Here is a 20,755-nt window from a genome sequence, read left to right as displayed (position 1 = left end):
ACGCTGCTCATCCAGAGATGATACACTTAAACTCTACCTGAGTTAAAGCAGTGCCATCTGTATTATCCTCAGAGGGGCCAGAGTGTTTCATCAAATACTGACCCAGGCTATTTTGCCTGCTGCAACTCTGTTAATGTGTCCTTATGAACATGAGCTGAACTGAATGTTATTTTGAGGGTTTTCATTTTCTCAGTGCTACATGAGTGAAAAAGAGCAGCAGCCAACATAAGAACTGTAGATTTAATTGTTTGAAATGTTTAAAAAGTTGATCATCATACATACAGTACTCTTTGTTTGAGAGCAGGCAGACTCTGCTCCCTCAGAAGGGAGTCTTCAGAGTCCTGATAATTGCATCAGTATCACACAGTATATAAATACACATTTAGTTCACTCTCTGAAAGCCCTTACAATGGCTTTATCGTCTTTCACAAATGAACAATGCACAACCACATTAGTCAGGCGAGAGATAAGAATTTTATCCTCTTGTCGCTGCTCAGTGTTTATCGCTGCACAGACTATTTGAAAGTCTTTTTGTCTGGTGATTTCAGATAAACTTTTCATCAATTAGCTTATCGTGCGATCGAGAGGGGTTTTTGAGGGTTGGACGGGGGAAAGTGCTACAGGATTTGTTATAGTTCAAAAAATAGACAATAGCAGGAAGATATCTCTTTTTCTGGGCGTACCCACTCATTGTGTCCCATCTGTGACCTCTGATCCCGAACGTTACACACGCTATGACTCACATAACCAGATCCATGCATCGGACTGGACGCACTGGGTTTCTGTCCTCTTTTTGCACATTTACAGGATCTTTTTCATTCATCACACATGCACACGTATTTCTATGTAAATATCCATTTTGAGACTTGAAATAGTTGTACATGTCATCTGCATACAAGCTGTACTTTGTCTAATAAGTGTGCTCAAAGAAGAAGTAAAAAATAATAATTACATAAGAAGGCCTAGAGTTCAGTAATAAAAATTACATTGTCTTTTATAGACACAACTGCTGTCCAATATAATGAGGAGCGTCGGCACAAATATATGGTGTCTTTGCTTTTGCTTTCGCTCTAAAGCTTTTGTTATCATAATCCTGAATACTAGGTTCTCCGTTAAAATCAAGCCTTGTTTTCTCAACAGAGTGTATAAATGGAATGTGACCAGTATTAATATGTTCAAATGTCAAGTCAGAAAACAAAAGAAAATGAACATTTTTCACAGTATGGTACAGTCATTTATAAAAGTATAGATTTTGTCTGCTAGCATCAGGAACATAATTTACTGTGAATCGCGTCATCTTGGCATTAGGTGTCCTTTGTGGCTTAATTCGAGAAATGTCTAACTGTGAAGCTGCAGGTAAACTTGTCAGAAAGATTCTGTCCTCTGAACAAGTCACTGTTGAAGTAAAAGTCCAGCACAGTGCATGTATGATCAAGCTGTAGTCCTCAGGTTGGGATATGAAGTAGAGCAAAGGTCAAAAGCACAATATTCTTTGTGATTTTGAGCGGAGCACAGATTTAGGATATTTAGGAGCTGCCGTCCCCATTCTTGGTCTTGAGCACCACAAGGCTAACCATGACAGGGATCAAGCAGATGGGAGTTATCACCAGGGCAAAGACGATGGCTGGTGGTGGGTCACTTAGCTCCTCTGAGGGACAAGCCTTGAAAAACTTGGAGTGAATATTCACAAATGTCTCTTCGACCAGAGGGTTGGGCCATGGGATCAGGAGACAGTCCGATATCTGCTCAGTGCACAGGCTCAGGTTACTATACAAGCTGCAGTGGAGACATAGAGTGGGAGAGTGATTATTCATACATTAGAAAATAACTAATTCATATTTTTTCAACTGCAAACATAAACACACACACACACACTACTTACCCCCTCACATTACCCCAAATGCACCAGTCAGTGTCGTTCAGGGATGCCATGGTATTCCTAAAATTGACCAGACAGAGATGCTCAAAGAGTAAAGAAAGGCAATCCATTATTGTTCCTTCATATACAGAACAGATGCTGCAATATTCCCCACAGTTTTGAGAGTTATTCCCACAGGCTGCATGAGCTGTAGAAATGAGAAAAGAAAGATTGAAAAGTGTCAAAGTGAGCGACAAGAAAACATGTTACACATCTCCAACAAACATTAGCTGTTTGGTTCACAGAATGATATCAGCTGTTATTGATATGTGTGGTTATTTAGTTATGCCACTTACTAAATGGCAAAGTAGGCCCTCCATAAGTGGCATCTAAAATAGAGAAAAACTTTGAATTAGACTATTGAAGTTAACGTAAACCCTCTTTAAATCTCATTGTCAGGCACATTTAATTCACTTCATTAAAGACGGTCATCAAAGACATGCATCCATTCAAAACACAAGTCTGTTCTTGTCTATTGTTGCTCATAAGTTCCTTCACATGTCTAGAACTAAGACAGGCATTTGCAGCTGTAGTAGGGAGACCACACACTCACCGGAGAGAAAGGAGAGGAATACCCCAATGAAACCAAGTGCTCCCTTCATGTCAGAAGAAAATGAATAAAGGTGCGTTTTTCCCGACTGATCACCATGTACTATATTAAAACTCAACTTTTTAGACTGTGTACAGCAAGGCATAACAGGAAACGCGACAGGATGGAAGAGACGCAGTGTAACCTTCGGTTACCAGATGTCCAAACAGTGTTACCCGCGGTTAGCAGATGTTCTCCGTAGATCTGTCTGACGGCCCTGCGCCTTGGCAGCAGCTCTTCCTCTTTCCAACACACGTTTCTTTGGGATTTTCTTCCTTTTTTAAAGGGGTGGAGGCAACAGAGATTGTCCTCTCCATTCTGCTAAATAAAAGGGAGCACACCCAAGCTGGGCTGGACTCACATCTGAAAACCCTTTACTCTTTAACTCTTGTTCTGCTTTTTAGTCTCAGTTTCTCACAGTTGAAGGCCTGGCCGGCTCACAGCATGTGATTTATTTGCCTTTTGGGCTGCCTCTGCCAAATAGGAAACATAAGTAAACATTTAGGGCTCAGCGTTTTGGGGTGGATGTAATCATGACTCTGCAGGGTGTGCTTTGCAGACAGCCATGATTTCATATTCAGGCTAATTTGAACAAACGTGCAAGAAGTAATTAGTCAGAGCTAACCAGCTGTTTCAAAGGCCAGCTATCTTCAAACACACATGTAAAAAGAATGCACTGTTTATTTCACCACAAGTGTGGGAAACTTGTGTTTTTTTATGACATAAGGATCTTGTGAGTGAGCTACAGCTGAGGTACATTCTCATCACTCACCACTTTAAAGAGCAGTGTGAGAGAGGTGGTTTCATTAGATGAGTGAACACTGAAGTTGATGCTTTATGTTTTCTCACGACCAACTTGTTAATTTATGTCACCGAATCCACATGTCGGGCCTCTCACAACATCTGTTTGCCGAGCAGCATTTTGATTTAGTAATGACATCAGGAAATGTGTCTTTTCTGAAGAGGAGGAGCTCTGAGTTTGGGGGAGTTGGCAGGGGGAGGAGAAAGGGGGGCGGGAGTGGGGGGGGGGGGGGGGGGGAAAGGAAGGCAAAGGATGAGGAACAGCGAAAGGGGCGCTGCTCCAAAGTTCCAGTTGTTTCACAATTCGGAGTTCATGTGTTGATCACAGACGTTGCATGGGGTGAATGACGAACAAATTCAGGAAGTTGAGCCAGAGGGGGAGGGCTGCTCATAATAAGGTTTAAGTTAACCTTTAACCCCAAACCATTATGGGCCTTGTGTCTACTGCTGTTGATCCCTCACTGGTAGAGACCTCCCCAGGAGTTTGTCTTGGATTCCCATCATAACACACAAGGAGATCTTGGCAGAAGCCGGCTTTCTGTGTTTGTCAGCTCCGCTCCAGCAAATGAATTTTAGGAACCATATCCAATACAAGCCCCCAGGGGTTATGAACTAGTAATCACTTTTTTCCACCATATAATAAATGCACTGTAAATAGGATGAATGTCTTTGTGCTAAATTAAATGAGAAAGATTAAATCAAATCTTGACTATTGAATTTGTTAGTGATAGTCTATCATTTTAAAAGGACGTAAACTTACTAGAAGCCGTCATCTCGGATGGGTGATACCCTGCAGAGAAAAAAAGATCATAGATTAGTCAATGGATTTGTGCTCATGCATGTGATATCTTTCTCTTCTATAAATACACATACCTGTTGTTGTGCTGGGCTGTATTGATAACTTTTCATCAACCAGACAAACCACAGTTGTGCATCCTGCCACAGGAGAAATAAGAAACTGAATATTAGAACAAAGATGTCAAGTAGAAAACACTGTAATATGTCACAGGAGTTATTCGACTGAATTTATGATACTGTACAAACTGTTTTTAAAAAGAGTATTTTGGCAACCTTTAAAGAAGGATTCAAAAGTTGTGAGACTATAGGAGTCAGAGGAAAATGGAAGGCACAAGCTGTAGGGAGTGAACAGGTTAATACATCCTCTCTTTGTTTGCCTTCCTGAAATCTTAAAATGGTCATCTCAAGGGCATTTAAAAATACAATACATTCCTTTCTCATAAAAGAATAAAAGGTCTTATTTCATACATAAGAAAAATCATAATTGTCTGATAAAACAAGCTGTTATAATCCAGTGATTATATTCTCATCAATGCTAAATTCTTCTTAAAAAACAAAATGTATAGTCTTGATAAAAAAAAAAATCACTCTATGACCCTTAAACCAAACCGTTTAAGTATAAAAACTCCATCATGAGACTTGTTAAGCTCCTTTCTAAAAGCCACTCAATCACTGAAAGCCCCCAAGCATTCCTCTTAAGAGGTGAGAAGGAGGGCAAGTGAAGAAGTTATATCATAAGAGTGAAGAAATGGACAGTGTAAATCTCGCACTTACCCCAGAGGAGAAGAGTCACAAAGCACCCAGAAAACACAAGTGAGAAAGTGGTTGCTGTCATTTTGCCTGACAATGCTCTGTCTGTCTTCTCTGCTGGGTAGGGATTACTTATCTCAACCTTTTTGCAGGAAGGCTCTATGAAACAACAGGAAGCCCTAATTTCCTAGGATGGGCGGATTCACACAACTGGACAGAGAGCCTCAGATAAGGTTAGAGCTACTGTGGTCCACTAGTGCACCACCATCTCTCTCTCTCTCTCTTTCTCTCTCTCTCTTTATCTATTGCTTTCTCTCATCCCACCCCCTATTTTCAAACAGAAAGAGAGAAACTAGGGTGAGTCCCACCCTCTCTATTTCATCTTTGACTGAAGCTATGCATTTCTCTGTTTTGCATTGTTTGTGACTGATCAAAACATGGAACAGTCATTTCATACTGTTTCATACATTTGAATGTTTGGACAAGTGAAGCCAAATGATTAAGACAGATGTTTAACATAATAAAAAAGGCTTTTTTTCTACTCTCGAGAGCTTTGTTTTTTCTTGTCTACTTTCTTGTCTTTGTCTACAAAAGTACCTGTTACTGGAAGCATTGCTTTACCATTTTACCCGACTGATATAACATCCAGCACTATCACATATTCACTCTCAGGATGGTCCTTTCATAAAGCATCAAAAACAATGAAATATTTCATCCTAGAAATTCCTCTATTGCAAAACACCGGGCCCACTTTACCCACAATGCTTCACAGTTGGCTCAGAGATTTCTGTGCGTAGACTAGTAGCAGGAATGTAGCTTTGAGATAACCTTAAGTTGCCCTTACCCCCCTCACTCTGACTTGAGCTCTAACCAATACTGTCTCAAGGGATATCACTTGTTGCAACGTATTACATTACACAACAAAGCCACAAAAAGTGAGTCAAAATAAATATCTTTTCTCATATTGATTAAACTCCCCAATACCATCGAGCAGACTTTGTTGTTATAACAGGAACAGTTCCACTTCAGTTTGTGGTCATGTAAGACGTCCCTGCTTTCTTTCTGTACAGCACGAGCTTTACTTTACTTTTATTGAGTCTCCCTCAAGTTGAGTAAGAAAAGTCCTTCTGGTGTCGGTTCAATGTTACAACACCAGTGCTGATGACAAGCACCTCATTTTCATCGGCTCTTACGTCACACTGAGCTTCTGAGGCAGCGAGGATCTCCGGCATGAAACTGATTCACTCATCCACGTCACTGAAGGACCAGAGCTCTGCCTCAGCTGCTTGACTTGGGAGAGAGCCAGGTAGCCCAGGGACACAATTGCTTCCACATTTTCTTTTCAGATAAATGAGGCCACTCTTCATCATGTAGGCCTAACTGACTGTACTTTATAACATAAGCGCTTAAATACATCTGTATCCAACTTCATGGTGGTTGAGGTTAAAAAGAAAGAACAGATTTGCCTTCAGGGCGGAGCTTTACAATCACTATTTCAAAAGTTCTATTGGGGGAAGCAGAACAGACAACAGTGTACCTGACAAGTCTGTCATCTATGAATAAATGCTTCTTACACCAGTTACAGTCAGTTAAAATGACTCTTGAAGTCCCCATTTCAGCTATCTTTCACTCTCCAAGCCTTTGTTTCAGGTCATAAAAGGTAAACCATACTCAGTGGCTTGACTCCCACAATGACAGGCGCCAAGAACAGCACATATAGTTTACAATACGCAAAATGAATCCCGACCCTCCCCTCTCTCTCTCACACACACACACACACACACACACACACACACACACACACACACACACACACACACACACACACACACACACACACACCACACACACACACACACCACCACCATCAAAGCTTAACTTCCTGTGAGTTTGCTTTTGTTTGACAGCTCAGTATCAACATGGCACATTTTACTTCAAATACCACTGCAGACATGCCAAACACACAGTATCATCTGACATACTTATTGCTCACTGAATGCATAATTAGTTATGAGGAATGCATCACACACACACACACACACACACAGCGGAACCAGAGAGCTGAAACGATGTGTGGTGATTTCAGAGCAAGCACACTAAGGCAGTCACAATAGTAAAGCATGATACAAGACCAAACTGTGAAACGCCAGGTTTCCTCACTCACATTTACAGCCCTGTGTATGAGCACATGTTGGGTCACTGGATTGCAAAAAGTGGCTGAATAGTGCCATCTTGTGAGCTCACTGAGTAGTATGCCATGTGGTGTTTTGAAGAGATTGACCAAAAAGGCTTAAGGCTTTTAGAACTTGGCGTGTTTGTCAAAGCTGCAAATTATTTTTTTTAAAGAATTCATTGGCATTACATCATGAAAAAAAAAAATCACATCAGTTGAATTGAAAAAGATTTAATAGCATACATGCTTCTTAAGAAATAAAAAAAAAAGTATTTGCTGTATGTTTTGCTGTTCACACTGGACTTGAATATGAAGCTGCTCCTAATACAAATAAACTGCTGAGCTGTTAAACGGATAAACCCAATGTGAGGGTTAGAGTAAGCACATTTAAAGTCAGGATTAGATTTATTAACCTGGCTGTATCTATATATGAAACCTTAAGTACAGGGTTACCAGAGAAATGTTCAGTTAAATGTCATGTCTCTCATAGGATTTTCCTATAAGGTATCGCTGTTATTACCACAGATATACAGTATATAAACACACATATATATCTATAGTTATTACAGTCAATGTCAGGATCTGAATAACAAGAATAACGTTGTTTGTTAAAGTTGTAAATCAAGACGATATTAAGATAACAGTGTTTCACAGATCTCATAGCTCTATCACATGTACAAAAGGGCTTTGTACGTGACTTGAGTATACTTTCAACATAATATCATTTGCAACAACTTCTGTGAAAACTTTCCCCAAATACTATTTTTGTAGCCTGGAGGTTATCTCGTGTAGAGATGGTGTTTCCAAATTCAACGCAAAAAAAAAAAAAAAAAAACATGCTTTCACGGTTTTTTGTGATGATTTCATTGTGGGTTGTCTAAATTACAATTTACAATCGGAGTACTTGAACGCACCGTTGGCCCTACAGGACCTTCTTCCAACCCCTCTCTCTCTCTCTCTCTCTCTCTCTCTCTCTCTCTCTCTCTGTGTAAAATGCGAATAGCTCTCCCTGCAGGAGGAACGGAGAACAACAACTCAACTATTTTCTATCCGGCTCAACTTCAACGTATGACTTTTCAATCCTCTTATCATTTTCGAGTAGCATTTTTATTTTTTTTACTTTAATCTAAACAATTTCACACAGCCTTATTCATCTTTTAATAAGACTGTGCTTCTGGTTCTGTGATTTTTTAGTGAGTATCCTATTTGTTTGTTTTTTTTGTTAACTCAAGATCCATTATACTTCTGTGAGATTGCAGATTGTATTTGATTCTAAACATAGGTAAGTCAAATTGCGTTTTGCCCTTGCACATTTAAATGTCAATCTAGCACTCGGACAGTTGCATCAGTTCCTGTGTGTGCGTGTAAATATCTGTGCCGTGGCTGCTTCACGCTACTTTTTATTCCCAGGGCGCAGAATAGTCATAAATCCTTCTCTGCTAGGAAAGGCTGTGATCACAATAAAGACGTCACCCTCCTGCTCGGGTAGGCTCAACCAAGCCAAGTGCGAAGCTATTTGTAAGCTACAACAACAACAACCTCCAGCACCATGCTCATGGATAACGTCGGGATTTCGCTGAGATCCCCTCGCCGTGCGAAGACGATTTCTGCGTCAGATCCATAGTAGAAACAGCCTTTGATTGCTCCGGATCCTCTTACGATCAAAAAAAAAAAAAAAAAAAAAAAAAAACAACACAGGCTTGATCGCGTTGCGGGCTCTTGTCGCAACACACAGGACGCCAGCCGTGGATTTGAAGGTATTTAATAACTGCGACACTAGTGAGGCAGTCGTGCACACACGCGTCTGCTAGAATAACATGCTGTCATTGTGGTGCTCGGTGCTCACGTCTTAAAGTATTCCACCTTTAAATGGTTACAGTGTGTCGCTGCAGCTACAGGACACAACGCACTTCATGGCTGTGGAGCTGAAACGTGTGCACGATTCAGTGCAGGAGAATGCACTACTGCAGCAGCTTTGCCGAGCCTGGTTCTTTTTTCTTTCTTTCTTTTTTTTGGCTCTGCGCGTATTTTTCATTCTGTTTGGGCTCAGACAGGGAAGTTGGTGTTCAGTAATGTGCTCGTGGGAGACATGAAAAGAGTACTACGCACTTTTCTGCTCCCCTTCAAATTGCTCGTCCGAAGAGGCACGCCCACTCCAGAGAGGAGCGAATGCATCGCACTGCTAAAATATTCGAGACTCTACTCATTTCTGTGCACATGATGAGGGTGCTTGTTCGTTATTGGGTCAGCTGCAAATCCACGATTTAAAAATGGCCTCACAGTCCAAACCAGAGCAGTGTTAAAGCACCAATATGGAGGGCATTTTTTTTTTTTTAACATCAAGTGACAAGTTGAATGTCTGTGACAGGCATGGGGAGAGAGTCATTGTTTTGTAATGCAGACTTCTGATGTCACTACCAATTATAGAGAGGGACTGTAAGCAAATCCAAGCAGAACTATCAATTATGAGAGTGTAAGCACTTATTAGCTGTATTATTGTGGATTGTTGTTGTGCGACAAGGGGATCAAAATAGGAATAAAAAGACTAACAAGCCCTACAAGGCTACAAATGACAGTACCTGGCATCATTTGACGTCATTTTTGGGCTCGTAAGTACAACGGAATCTGCTATGTTTCGAGGTCTGGATGCATAGTGCAGCCGCCCAGTGCTGTGGACTGCCTTTCCTCCACATAATATCTGTCTTTTCTTTTTAAGGAGTCATGGAGGAAACAGCTGCCACAGCCCCAGCCCCTGGCACCTGTGCTGCCCCCCCAGCCCCAAGACCTCAGCCTCCCGCCTTGGTGCCATCCCGCAGCCTCCTGGAGTGGAGAAGGAGGGTCAAGTCTGAGTATATGCGCCTTCGCCAATTAAAACGCCTTAAAAAAGCAGAGGGGGTCAAGGTGGGTCAAACTCGACTATTGACAGTAAACACGGTCAAATGTATGTCTGCGTCGTGTACGCATGCATGATGTGGGGGACTTGCAGTGGGCGTGTATTTTGTGTCTTTCATTGTGACATGCTTTTGGGTTCTGTTTGTTTCTAGAACCTGTTCATGTCCAACAGGCAAAAGATTGAGCAGCACACAAATCTTCTGAACGCAGAGTGGTCTCGACTGCGGATTCAGACCATCCCTCTGTCAACTTCTACTGGAGCACTGGCCAGCAAGAAGGTGTGTGTGTGTGTGTGTGTGTGATGTGTTTTATTTTTGACGCACCCTCAAGAGATTCAAAATAATAGCGATTTCATATCATCCCCTCTACTACATACAGTACCTGACTGCAGCGTCCAGTTCTGCCTTTATATTCCTTCCCAGGCGGCTAACACCAAAAATAGCAATCCAATCTATTATTATTATTGTGTGGATGTGTTTTGAGAAACTCTTCAGCAGCTCCAGTTGTGCTAGGATTCCCACCCGGCCGTCAGGTGTTATCTCAGGACAAACTGTGTGTTAGAAAAAAAAAAAAGGGCCATGTAGCCGCTATAAGTGGTATCTGGGCCTATGGGAACTCGTAATACAAACAGCCTCAGGCAGTCATGTTATATTTCCCTTCTCACTTGATGTTCAGGTCCAGTGTCTTGTGTTTAGGGTTTAGCCACATGTGTGTTTGATGATTTATCAAATTCTCCAATACTGCGGGGGGATTGGTCTATTGTCTTGTCAGCCCACCTCTGGTTCTCTCACAGATGTGTACAGTGGAGTTTGGCTTCCCATCATTCAAAGCTCAAGCCATTGCCATGAGACCTCTGTCAACTGTGGCAGGAATCCCCTTTATGTACTCCTGGTCACCTCTGCAGCACAACTTCATGGTACGAAATGAACCACACTTTTGCTTTTACTGATCTATATATATATATACAGTGATTTTACAATAGCAGCAAATACTTCATGTTATTTTTTTTATTATGATTAAGTGACAATGGAGATGATCCAATGTGAGCTGGTGCTTTTATACTGTAGGACATTTTCACCAGTTGGACAAACTCATTGACACAGGTTATCCAGCTTAAAGCAAGAGACCTTTTTCCCTTTCTTCAATTGTTGTTGTTGTTGTTGTTGTATCTTCCAAACTTGACATGCTCATGTAAAATGTGCACATACTGCACAACACAACAACGTTGTCCATATTCAGTACATTCTCCATTTTTTTTTTTTATGTTTGACCTTTTGTTTGAACGTGAACCGCAGAAAGCAGGACCATGTAAATGTCTTGTGCGGCAAGAGGTTAGTGTAGCTTGCTATTTTGACAATTCTTTGACCCTTAAAAAAAGGCATTACAGGAGAATGTGGTACATGTTGCATTTCGTTGGTTCCATGCTCTGTGTTGATGGTTACGTTTCTGTACCAAGGTGGAGGATGAGACGTTCCTTCATAACATCCCGTACATGGGCGACGAGGTGCTGGAACAGGACGAGGCTTTCCTGGAGGAACTCATTGACAACTACGATGGTGTCCATGGTGACAGAGGTGTGTGTAATACTCTCTGTGGATCAGATGTGTGCCTTGATGCCTCTTATAACCACCTTCTCTCTGGATATCACACTTAAGAACCACTTGGGAGCTATGTTTTATTTTCTAATGACGATGAAGCTGATGGATTTCTATAACGTCTCTTTCAGCCTGTGGAAAACTTTCAAAATGTTCGTTTTCTGACATGTTAATTGTGTCCCAGGGGGAGGATTCATCAGCGATGAAGTCTTTAAAGAGCTGGTGGAAGCCTTGAGCCAGTACTCTGACCATGATGAGGAGGACGAAGAGGGAGCGGCGGCGGCGGCGGCGGCAGTGGAGGCGACTGGAAAGAAGGAGGACGAGAGAGTGATGAGGAGTTCAGCTGAGGGTTCAGAAGAGACCAAATCTGGTAGTGTGGCATTCACCAGGAGGAAGAGGAGGAGCACTACTGAGGGTGAGTGAGTCAGCGGCGCATTTCGTGTGTGTTCAGACATTGTTGTGTGAGGGGAACAAGAAGGCCGCGGCGGGAACAAGGCCCGTACTGTTCTCGTCATTACACTGTACAGCTGCCACAAGGTCGCCCTGCCACAGCAGCTCTGGCACAGGCAGTGTTTACTTTGAAGCTGCCCCTGTGCCCCTTCATGGCTACTGTGTGTGTGAGAGAACCTGTTTGTCCATGACACTAATACAGTCCAGCTCTTATTACACAACTTAAAGACCTCTCGCTTTATGAGAAACTATGCCGTATACACACTAAGTTAGAAGGATACCTAGCTACACACTCCCATGAATAAAAGATGCAGAAAAACAGGGAACTACACGGTCTGCTCTGTTTATTTTTTATATTATGATTGACACTGAGACGTGTTTCCTGAGCCTGTTATTGCTAACTGGCCATGAGCCCTGGGAAAACATTGCAAAATGTTTTAAAAGAACATATTACACAAGTGTTTTTTTTTTTTTTTTATCTGTATCGAAACCTGATGTGAGCAAAAAAAAAAAAAACAGGGTTATTTGTTTTACCAACTCTGGTCTCTTTTGTATTTCCCAAAGTAAGAGACGCGTCCAGCAGCAAGAAGGTCCCCAGCGATGAGATATTCACAGCCATCGCCTCGATGTTCCCTTACAAGGGCACCACCGAGGAGCTGAAGGAAAAGTAAGAAAAGTGAAGGGAAACACTGCGAACCTGTGTGCACAATACTGAGCAGGCCAGTTGCTTAGTGTTCACCATGGTGACGCAGTGTAATAATGGCGGCTCCCTCTCAGGCGCCGGGCTCAAAGGGGCAGTTTGATCAGCATCTGAAAGAGCCTTTTCTCGGCGATGCTCATCGACTTGCCTAACTTCAAATGAGCCTGTGGCGAAACAGGTAATGAATGAGTTCTCTGACCTCCACAGGTACAAAGACCTACTGGAGCCGCCGAGTCAAAAGAAGCTGCCCCCCCTCTGCACCCCAAACCTGGATGGACCTTTCGCAAAATCTGTGCAGCGGGAGCAGTCCTTACACTCGTTCCACACGCTCTTCTGCCGACGATGCTTCAAATACGACTGTTTCCTCCACAGTAATGGCTCGATTTCTGATTATTTATTCTATGAAGGTTCTTAATTTCCTCTCAGGCCTGCCACCACTTTTTAATCATAAGGTGGTTGGATTATATCCTTCTTTTTATACACCAACGATTATTCAGCTGATTTTTAACATGGAGCCCAAATGTGTTTGTCTGCTCCGCAAAGCTTTCCATGCTACACCCAGTGTTTACAAGAGGAAGAGTAAGGAGATCCGAATCGAAACCGACCCATGTGGTGTTGACTGCTTCTTGTTACAGGTATTTCAATTCACAGTCAGTTGCCTCCTTCTGTAGCTGCAGATTTCTACATATCTGTCGTTTAATCTCTGTTTTGTTTTGTTTTCCATCCCCTGTTCTCTTCTGCAGAAAGAAGCTAAAGAGTTTGTGGATCAGAACATGTTGCGGTCACAGAGGTCTCGCAGGCGCCGAAAGCAGCAGCAGCAGCAGCAGCAGCAGCAGCAGCAGCAGCAGCGTCCCACCAGCTCCAGCTGTCCTGGACCATCCGGAGCCGCAGAGGAAGGCAAAGAGGGTGACAGTGACCATGAAACTACCTCCTCTTCAGGTGAGAGTCTGATATCACATGAACCAGGCTTCTCAGCTGCTTTAGAAACCATGAAGTGCCTCTTTGAGTCTAAAGGGGAGGATTAGGGAAGTTGCGAAAAGTAACTCTTTAGCTTCATTTTTGTCATGTTTCACTGACTCAATGCTGCATCTTACCAAGTGCTCCGTACTGTTTTAAATCTGCTCAATAACTTAACTGAATTTAGTTTTGAAGCACAAACACAGCTAATTCATGAGTCACTGCATGACTGAGTAGATGCATCATTTACCATAACCTCCCCTGAATACCTCCCTTTCCAAAAAACTGCCTGCCCCAACAGAGTAGAGTCCTTTTAGGAAAGTGAAATTTGGCTGAAGATGAGAGCTTTTAAGTCATATCCTGCCCCCTCCCTCGTCTCCCTACTTCCATCTCCTCTCAATATCAGCTCTCACGCGCCAAGCAAAATAAAACAGCCATTAGGTTTGCATGCTTCAGCCCCAACATAAACACTTTGTTCCCTCTCGTCTTCCTCCGACTGTGGTTTCTCTTTCCTTTCTTTTTTTTTTTTTTTTTTTTTTTCATTTCTGTTGATATCTTCATGTGGAGAGCAGCAGGAGGGCAATACGAGCAATCTCCCCAGGCTCTTTATTGTCCCCCCCCCCCCCCCCCCCTTCCCACAAGCTCTCAGGTTCTCCATCAGTGCCTCGTGTTGGTTTTCGGAAACCGCTCAAGCTCAGCCAGTGACTCAGCAGAGTCCCTCACATGTGTTGAGATAATGTGGAAAAAGCAGATTGTTAAGCAGATTAATAAAGATACTTGGTGCTGAAGCATGTGGCCACAGCAATGCTGCATTCAGCCTGTTGCCAAGCAACATCCAGCACTCAGCCTCGAGCTGTGGGTGTTAGAGCATCAGTCCTGAATATCCAAAAAGCTAAATCAAAGCCCATGGTCCCTGGTGTATGTGTGAGAGTGTTGAAATGCAAATAGCCAGAAATAGTATCCAGAAATAGCGATGTGTGTTAATGAAGAGTTAGATTAGCACATGTAGGTGTGGAAAACAAATCTGCCAAAATCCTTCAACCAAGACCAAAGTATTTATTTGTCCACAGCTTCATGAATGTACAATCAAAAGATAGAAGCCTTCTGCCAAGAGTAGTAGTCACTGAAGTGTGTGGGTGTGCGTGTGTGTGTGTGTGTGTGTGTGTGTGTGTGTGTGTGTGTGTGTGTGTGTGTGTGTGTGTTTTTCTCTGTGTGTTTTGTGTGTATATGTGAGAAATAGAGGGCAATTCACGGTGCCCGACTCCCACCAAGCAGCGTCCGGGGGAAGATGACGGGGAAGAGGAGGCGTGCAGTGTGGTGGAGTGGAGCGGGGCGGAGGAGTCACTGTTCAGGGTGCTCCATGGCACGTACTTCAACAACTTCTGCTCCATCGCTCGCCTTATCGGTACAAAGACCTGCAAGGAGGTGACATTCTCGCACTCATCATCACACCTCATTCAACATTCGGAACTTAAATAATGCTCCTACCGACTGATAATGAAATAAAAAATATATATATATTTATATATAAATATTGTCATGTTGTCAATCTCACAATTGACAGGGTAAAACCATGCATGATACTTTCTCACCAAAACCTGTTGTCTACAAAATCCTTAATGCTACTGGAACCTAGTTCTTGTTGTGTTAGATTACACGCTTTGTCTTGGTGTGAGAATATTTGGAAAATGTGCTAATGAGTGGGCAAAAATTCACGTGAAGGGGCCTTCAACTTGCAGCAACAACAAAGATTTCTTACTCTATTTGCAGAGAGGACAGAGTCGATGTCTTTGCATTTATTTGAGCATCGCTGATCACTTTTTGGTTCTTTTTTTAAATTGGATCATGATAGTAGTCTTCTAATATTGTTTGTCCACATAGAGTGTAAAAATACAACACGTTACCTGCAGTGTTCATGTTGTTTCCATGTTTGACTTGTGATTTTCACTTGACTAATGGGCTCGTCTGAGAGGCACACCAGTGAAGCAGTAGCATTAGTGAATGTAGAAACAAGCAGTTTCATGAAACAAAGTTAAGGATCAGTCTAAATAGGTCTGGGATTTTCTTCTCAGTCTGTCCCCCATATTTTTTTGCTATTCATGACTCTGACTAACTCTTTCGGGAACTGGTGATGCTTTGAAATGAAGTGGATTAAAATGTGCATCACATTTACGTCAGTGCGATGTAGCAACACGTTCATCTTGTGTCTGTGGTTTTATTTTTGTGGATAATTGCTGAATACTGAGAGTGTGTGGCACCATAAACGGGGATGCTGCTTACCAGATGTGACGTCTCTCATATTCTCTGAGAAGTTCAGGCAATCGGCCTAAGACATTCCTTGAATCATATCAACATGTGCCTGGAGACAGCTTGTACAATTTCTAAATGACCTTCTTTGAACACATGAGCATAAAACATGCAGTAAAGACACATGTGAAATAAATCCGGACATGTTGAAGCAGGCTTTCCTGTTCACACCCAGCCCATGTAGTGCCTCTTGTCCCATGGCCAGAGCGGTCCACAGACTGCGTTGGAGTGTCCGTCCCATCCAGAGTGCCCCGCCCACTGCTTAACTGAGTGGAAATGCTGAAACCAGCTGCCTTGTTACGTATGTCTGTGTCCTGGGGAGGAGGCCAAATCTGGGTTTTCGGCAGCCAGTGGTTGAATGTGTGCGGTTGTGCACATGCATGTGTATGTTTTGCCTCTGCAGTCGGGTTTTGAAAGCAGAGAAGGGGGCGGGGAGGGGGGAGGGGGGAGGGGGGGGGGGGGGGGCAGGATGTTCTGTGGTTTAATCACTGCGATGTGCTTTTCAGCTTGATTGGCAGTACATTACTCAACATAATTAAGATGAAGAGAATAAAAAAAATCTTCAAAGTATGTGTGATTAATGCACAGGATGTTCTGTTTTTGAATGTGTTTTTTTTTTTCTTCATTTCCTACTTCCTGCAGGTGTACGAATTTGCAGTGAAAGAGGTCCTGATCCACCGTGTTCCTTTGGGTGATGGAGGCACCTCGCCCCAAAAGAAGAAAAGGAAGCACAGGCATGATGTCACCAATTTTCTCTCGCTTTTGCTCCTGCCTTTTGCTGACTGCTGGAAACATAAGTCTTGGAAAAGGGAGCTCGTTGAAACTTGCCTGAATACACATTTAAAAAGATAAACAATTCATGTCAATATCTGTGTTTTTTGACTCGCATTAGTGTTAAAAGTCCATTTGTTCTTCCTTTCAAAAATGAATTTGTTACTCTGAATAATCCGAAAAGAGTGTATTATTAAATAGGTGGGATGAGTTATTGACTAATCTAAATAAAACCCCTTCATTGTGTTTTTTTATGTGGTAGGTTATGGGCAAAGATCCAACTAAAGAAGGGTATGTTTATCCCAAAAATAACTATTACATTAATATTACCACATCGTGCCCTCTGAATACAACCCAGCTTGATGTGCCGCTCAGAGAGCTTTGTCCTCTGTTGCTCCAGATAACTCGTCCAATCAGGTGTACAACTACCAGCCATGTGATCACCCCGACCATCCATGCGACAGCTCCTGTCCTTGTGTGATGACCCAGAATTTCTGTGAAAAGTTCTGCCAGTGCAAACACGAGTGTAAGTGTAACCTTTCTCTTATTCACCTGTGCAGGCCTTATCGCGTCTTCTGTCATTCTCACGGGAACAGAAACTCATAATAAAGTTGCACTGCCTTTGTGATGCTGAAGTAAAATTTTTAAGAATGTTTCTGTCATAGCCATTTCCCACTGAGAGCATTCTGCAGCTTCAAAGCCCTTTTTCTTCAGGCCACAGACGGGCAGGGCAGCAGAATGTAAATTGATTCTGCAGTGTTCTGGCTCCGGCCAGAGGAGAAACTATCCTCTAGTGGGGATAGGTGGGTGTCTGTTTTATACAAAGCTGTGATCATGATGAGGCATTGCTGCAGCAACAATGTCCCAGAACTGTGTTCTCTGAATCGGCCACATGGTGGAGGAAGGGATTTTGTTGTTTGCCCTCGGGAGAGTTTTTAAAACAAAGACCAAGGCTAAGACGGAGTAAACAGTTTGTTGGGGTTGAAGAAGATAGTTTTGCCTCATTTGTTCATCTGTTGTGGTACAGTCCCCCCCCCCTCCCTCCTCCTCACCCGACTGTTCCCTCGCCTTTTCCCGTAGCAGACCTGAGCAGAGGCCAAACAGGAAGCGGCCTCCAGTTGCACATGCGTGCTCACTAAAGAGTTGGAGAGAAATCAAAGGGACGTGACAGGCTCTGTGCCTGGTACTGAACGTCATCTGCAGCATCGGTATGAGTCAGACAGTTCCAGCTAAACAAGCCTTGATGATACAGACACATAAAAAAAAACTACACAGGCTTGGAAGGTCCATAACAGTGGAGAGACATTTTGCCTGGAGCTCTTGTTATGGACAGTTCTCCCCAAGAAGAGGCTGCAGGAAAGATATTTCAGTAAATCTTGCCTGATCCTTCTTTTCATCTGCCCAGAGGGTGTTATGTTACACCCTGCAAAATTGTATTTCAGCATATCTGCCAGCAGAGGTCCCAAACTGATGAGCCGTCTATGAATTACTCAGCCGTTGGGCTTCTGTGCTGCCACTGCATTTAGAGCTGGAATCATTTTTTTTGTACATTGTATTCGGCACAAGTCTTTTGTGTTGTCTTTCTGTTTTGCTGCATGAAACTCGGCACGTCCTCACTCTGAGCAGCTGTGTGTCTAAATGTTTTCCAGGCCAGAACCGCTTCCCAGGCTGCAGGTGTAAGACACAGTGCAACACTAAACAGTGTCCCTGCTACCTCGCTGTGAGGGAGTGTGACCCAGATCTGTGCATGACCTGTGGCGCGGCAGACCACTGCGACAGCAAAGGGGTGTCCTGTAAGAACTGCAGTATACAGAGGGGCCTGAAAAAGGTAGCCAAGGGCACTGAATGTCGAACTAACTTTATGTTTAAAAAATCATTCATTTTTTTGTATTTTGCGGTACCTAAAACTCCTTTTTGACTAGTGGGGTCCTGACTTATTTCAGCACTTGCTGTTGGCTCCATCAGATGTGGCCGGATGGGGCACCTTCATCAAAGAGGCAGTTCAAAAGAACGAGTTTATTTCTGAATACTGTGGGGAGGCAAGTCCAAGCAGTTTAGTCTCATTCAATTAAAACACGTATGCATTGGCTCTGGGCTCTCAGCTTGATTGGAGTTTTTAAAAATGTTTTATTCTTGTGTGTTTGCACAAACAGCTGATCTCCCAGGATGAGGCAGACCGACGTGGAAGGATCTATGACAAATACATGTCCAGCTTCCTCTTCAACTTGAACAATGGCAAGTTTCCCCCACTTCCCCTATAGTCAACGACTTACCAATATCACAGTACACTAAGAAGTCCTGAATGTGCTCTGTCTCTCTGTAGACTTTGTTGTGGATGCCACTCGAAAGGGGAACAAAATCCGCTTTGCAAATCATTCAGTTAATCCTAACTGCTACGCTAAAGGTTAGTATCTTTGTTTTATTGATGGAGTCAAATGAGAGTTTGAGAGGACCGAAAGCTGCCTCTTCTTGGCTGATGTTGAGTTTGATGTCACTGCAGTGGTAATGGTGAATGGAGACCATCGCATTGGAATCTTTGCCAAACGAGCGATCCTGCAGGGAGAGGAGCTTTTCTTTGACTACAGGTAGAAACCTTGGCCTTTTTGTGACAGCTTCAAAGTAAAGAACGAAAAACAAAGCAGCTGACTGCATCCATGGCTTCTTAAGTTACTGTGTACAAGCTCACTGCCTCCCCTTCATCTTTATCTTCCACAGATACAGCCAAGCTGACGCTCTCAAATATGTGGGGATAGAGAGGGAGGCCGAAATGACTTAGCTACCTGCTGCCTTCCTCCATCACCTGATTGGAAGTCCTCAGCTGCCCACTCATGCTTCTGTCCCTCCATGCAGCCTCACATCCAGCTGACAGATCTCTATGAACAGTCACCGTCTCCACCCTCTCTGCTAATCTTCTAAAAATAGAAAGTCCCTGCTGATTGCAGGTGCCTCTGCTCTGCAGACACAGTGTCAGTGTGTTCTCCCACTCATCTCCCCAAACCCACCCACCCACCCACCTGCAAAATCGTATAAACCGAGCTTATAAAACTAATCTATTTAAAGTGGAAATACTATTAATCCATTTTGCAAGAGGATCATGTTTTGTTTTTTGTTGTTGTTTTTTTTTTTTTGTTAAATCTTGTCAAAGCAAAGTGGCCACGGTTTCCCATGATTCTTTGCTTCTCTCCGTTTTGTTACTGTACTTACAGTATAGACCAGCTTATGTTTGACCTCTATGTGTAATGCAAGCTTTTACATCGTACCTACTGATCAGTGAAATGCATGTGCTGTCTCTTGCATAAACAAACCATTAAATATATTAGCCGCAGCGTTAGCTTCAGTCAGATGCTGCTCTGTGCAAGTAGAAGAAAAAAAAAAAAGCGACGTTTCTGTGCATTTATGATACATTGTTCTGCAAAAATAGGCAACCAGACAAGAAAACCGACTGACTGAATGTAACCTGTAGATGATGGTGAAGAGATCTCATCCCTCTCTTAATTTCTCATATTATCAACCGATTGGTACTCAAAGCAACGTACACACACATCAAATTTGTATCGTCACGTTTACATGATCTCGAGGTCTTCGCATTGAGTGAAAAAGTTCTCTAGTCACACAGTAAATGTCTTCCTTTATATTTGTTAATGTGCCAAATGGTTCCACGCAGAAAGATGCTGAAAGAATGTGGATGTGTTGCATAATAACCAGAGACAAGTTCAAGGTGACCTTTGAAAGGTCATGACCATGAAAAAAAGCAAAATTCTCAGTATTTGACCAAAAATTGAAAAGTCCCCCACGTGTGAATGTATACCATTCATTATCTGTACTTATTACGTTTACTTTCCAGATGTGTTATTCTGTCTTTCATTTACAAAACATTAAACCCACTTCTAATAAATGAGATCTTTCTCAATAGAGATGAACAAAATGGAGTTTACTGCTATGTACAGTGTTTGCCTATAAAAATAAAAGTTTAACTTTATACATTAAAACGTGTCTGTTGGCTTTCACTGTGCAGAAAGACCCCCCGCCCCCCCAGCTTCACATAACTTGAGAC

At 42.7% G+C, this 20,755-nt stretch overlaps 2 protein-coding genes across 5 annotated transcripts; one reads left to right on the top strand and one right to left on the bottom strand.

The window, feature by feature from the left end:
* Nucleotides 1-226: 226 nt before the first annotated feature.
* Nucleotides 227-5,135, bottom strand: ramp2 (receptor (G protein-coupled) activity modifying protein 2). 2 transcript variants are annotated; one of them, XM_061026288.1, is made up of 6 exons: nt 4,881-5,135; nt 4,182-4,244; nt 4,069-4,098; nt 2,215-2,247; nt 1,883-2,066; nt 227-1,776 (listed from the first exon to the last, which is right to left on the bottom strand). In XM_061026288.1, the coding sequence occupies exons 1-6, from the start codon at nt 4,939-4,941 to the stop codon at nt 1,527-1,529; spliced, it is 621 nt and encodes a 206-aa protein (XP_060882271.1). In that variant the 5' UTR covers nt 4,942-5,135; the 3' UTR covers nt 227-1,526. The 2 variants fall into 2 exon arrangements, with proteins under 2 accessions (XP_060882271.1, XP_060882273.1); XM_061026290.1 differs by lacking the exons at nt 4,069-4,098; nt 4,182-4,244; nt 4,881-5,135 and adding an exon at nt 2,472-3,508.
* Nucleotides 5,136-7,983: 2,848 nt separating this feature from the next.
* Nucleotides 7,984-20,690, top strand: ezh1 (enhancer of zeste 1 polycomb repressive complex 2 subunit). 3 transcript variants are annotated; one of them, XM_061027052.1, is made up of 20 exons: nt 7,984-8,095; nt 9,746-9,930; nt 10,074-10,199; nt 10,715-10,837; nt 11,378-11,495; nt 11,701-11,931; nt 12,531-12,633; nt 12,874-13,037; nt 13,210-13,301; nt 13,410-13,605; nt 14,864-15,048; nt 16,573-16,664; nt 16,964-16,992; nt 17,102-17,227; nt 18,351-18,529; nt 18,645-18,740; nt 18,855-18,936; nt 19,025-19,105; nt 19,202-19,286; nt 19,417-20,690. In XM_061027052.1, exons 1-20 carry the CDS (start codon nt 8,023-8,025, stop codon nt 19,475-19,477), a joined length of 2,427 nt encoding a protein of 808 aa, XP_060883035.1. In that variant the 5' UTR covers nt 7,984-8,022; the 3' UTR covers nt 19,478-20,690. The 3 variants fall into 3 exon arrangements, with proteins under 3 accessions (XP_060883035.1, XP_060883034.1, XP_060883033.1); XM_061027051.1 differs by lacking the exon at nt 7,984-8,095 and adding an exon at nt 8,106-8,226; XM_061027050.1 differs by lacking the exon at nt 7,984-8,095 and adding an exon at nt 8,313-8,786.
* Nucleotides 20,691-20,755: the final 65 nt, after the last annotated feature.

The sequence above is a fragment of the Labrus mixtus genome, chromosome 20 (assembly GCF_963584025.1).
Source record: "Labrus mixtus chromosome 20, fLabMix1.1, whole genome shotgun sequence".
Classification (NCBI taxonomy): Eukaryota; Metazoa; Chordata; class Actinopteri; order Labriformes; family Labridae; genus Labrus; species Labrus mixtus.
This window is presented reverse-complemented; position numbering and strand designations above follow the sequence as displayed.

Excerpts from the sequence above, each read along its gene's own strand:
- ramp2 (XM_061026288.1), bottom strand. The coding sequence starts at position 4,941 with ATGACAGCAACCACTTTCTCACTTGTGTTTTCTGGGTGCTTTGTGACT. Across the intron at positions 4,245-4,880 it reads TGTGACTCTTCTCCTCTGGG|GATGCACAACTGTGGTTTGT; the intron begins GTAAGTGCGAGA and ends CTCCTGTGGCAG. Across the intron at positions 2,248-4,068 it reads ATCCGAGATGACGGCTTCTA|ATGCCACTTATGGAGGGCCT; the intron begins GTAAGTTTACGT and ends TCTCTATTTTAG.
- ezh1 (XM_061027052.1), top strand. The coding sequence starts at position 8,023 with ATGCGAATAGCTCTCCCTGCAGGAGGAACGGAGAACAACAACTCAACT. Across the intron at positions 18,937-19,024 it reads CCTCTTCAACTTGAACAATG|ACTTTGTTGTGGATGCCACT; the intron begins GCAAGTTTCCCC and ends GTCTCTCTGTAG. Across the intron at positions 19,287-19,416 it reads GAGCTTTTCTTTGACTACAG|ATACAGCCAAGCTGACGCTC; the intron begins GTAGAAACCTTG and ends TATCTTCCACAG.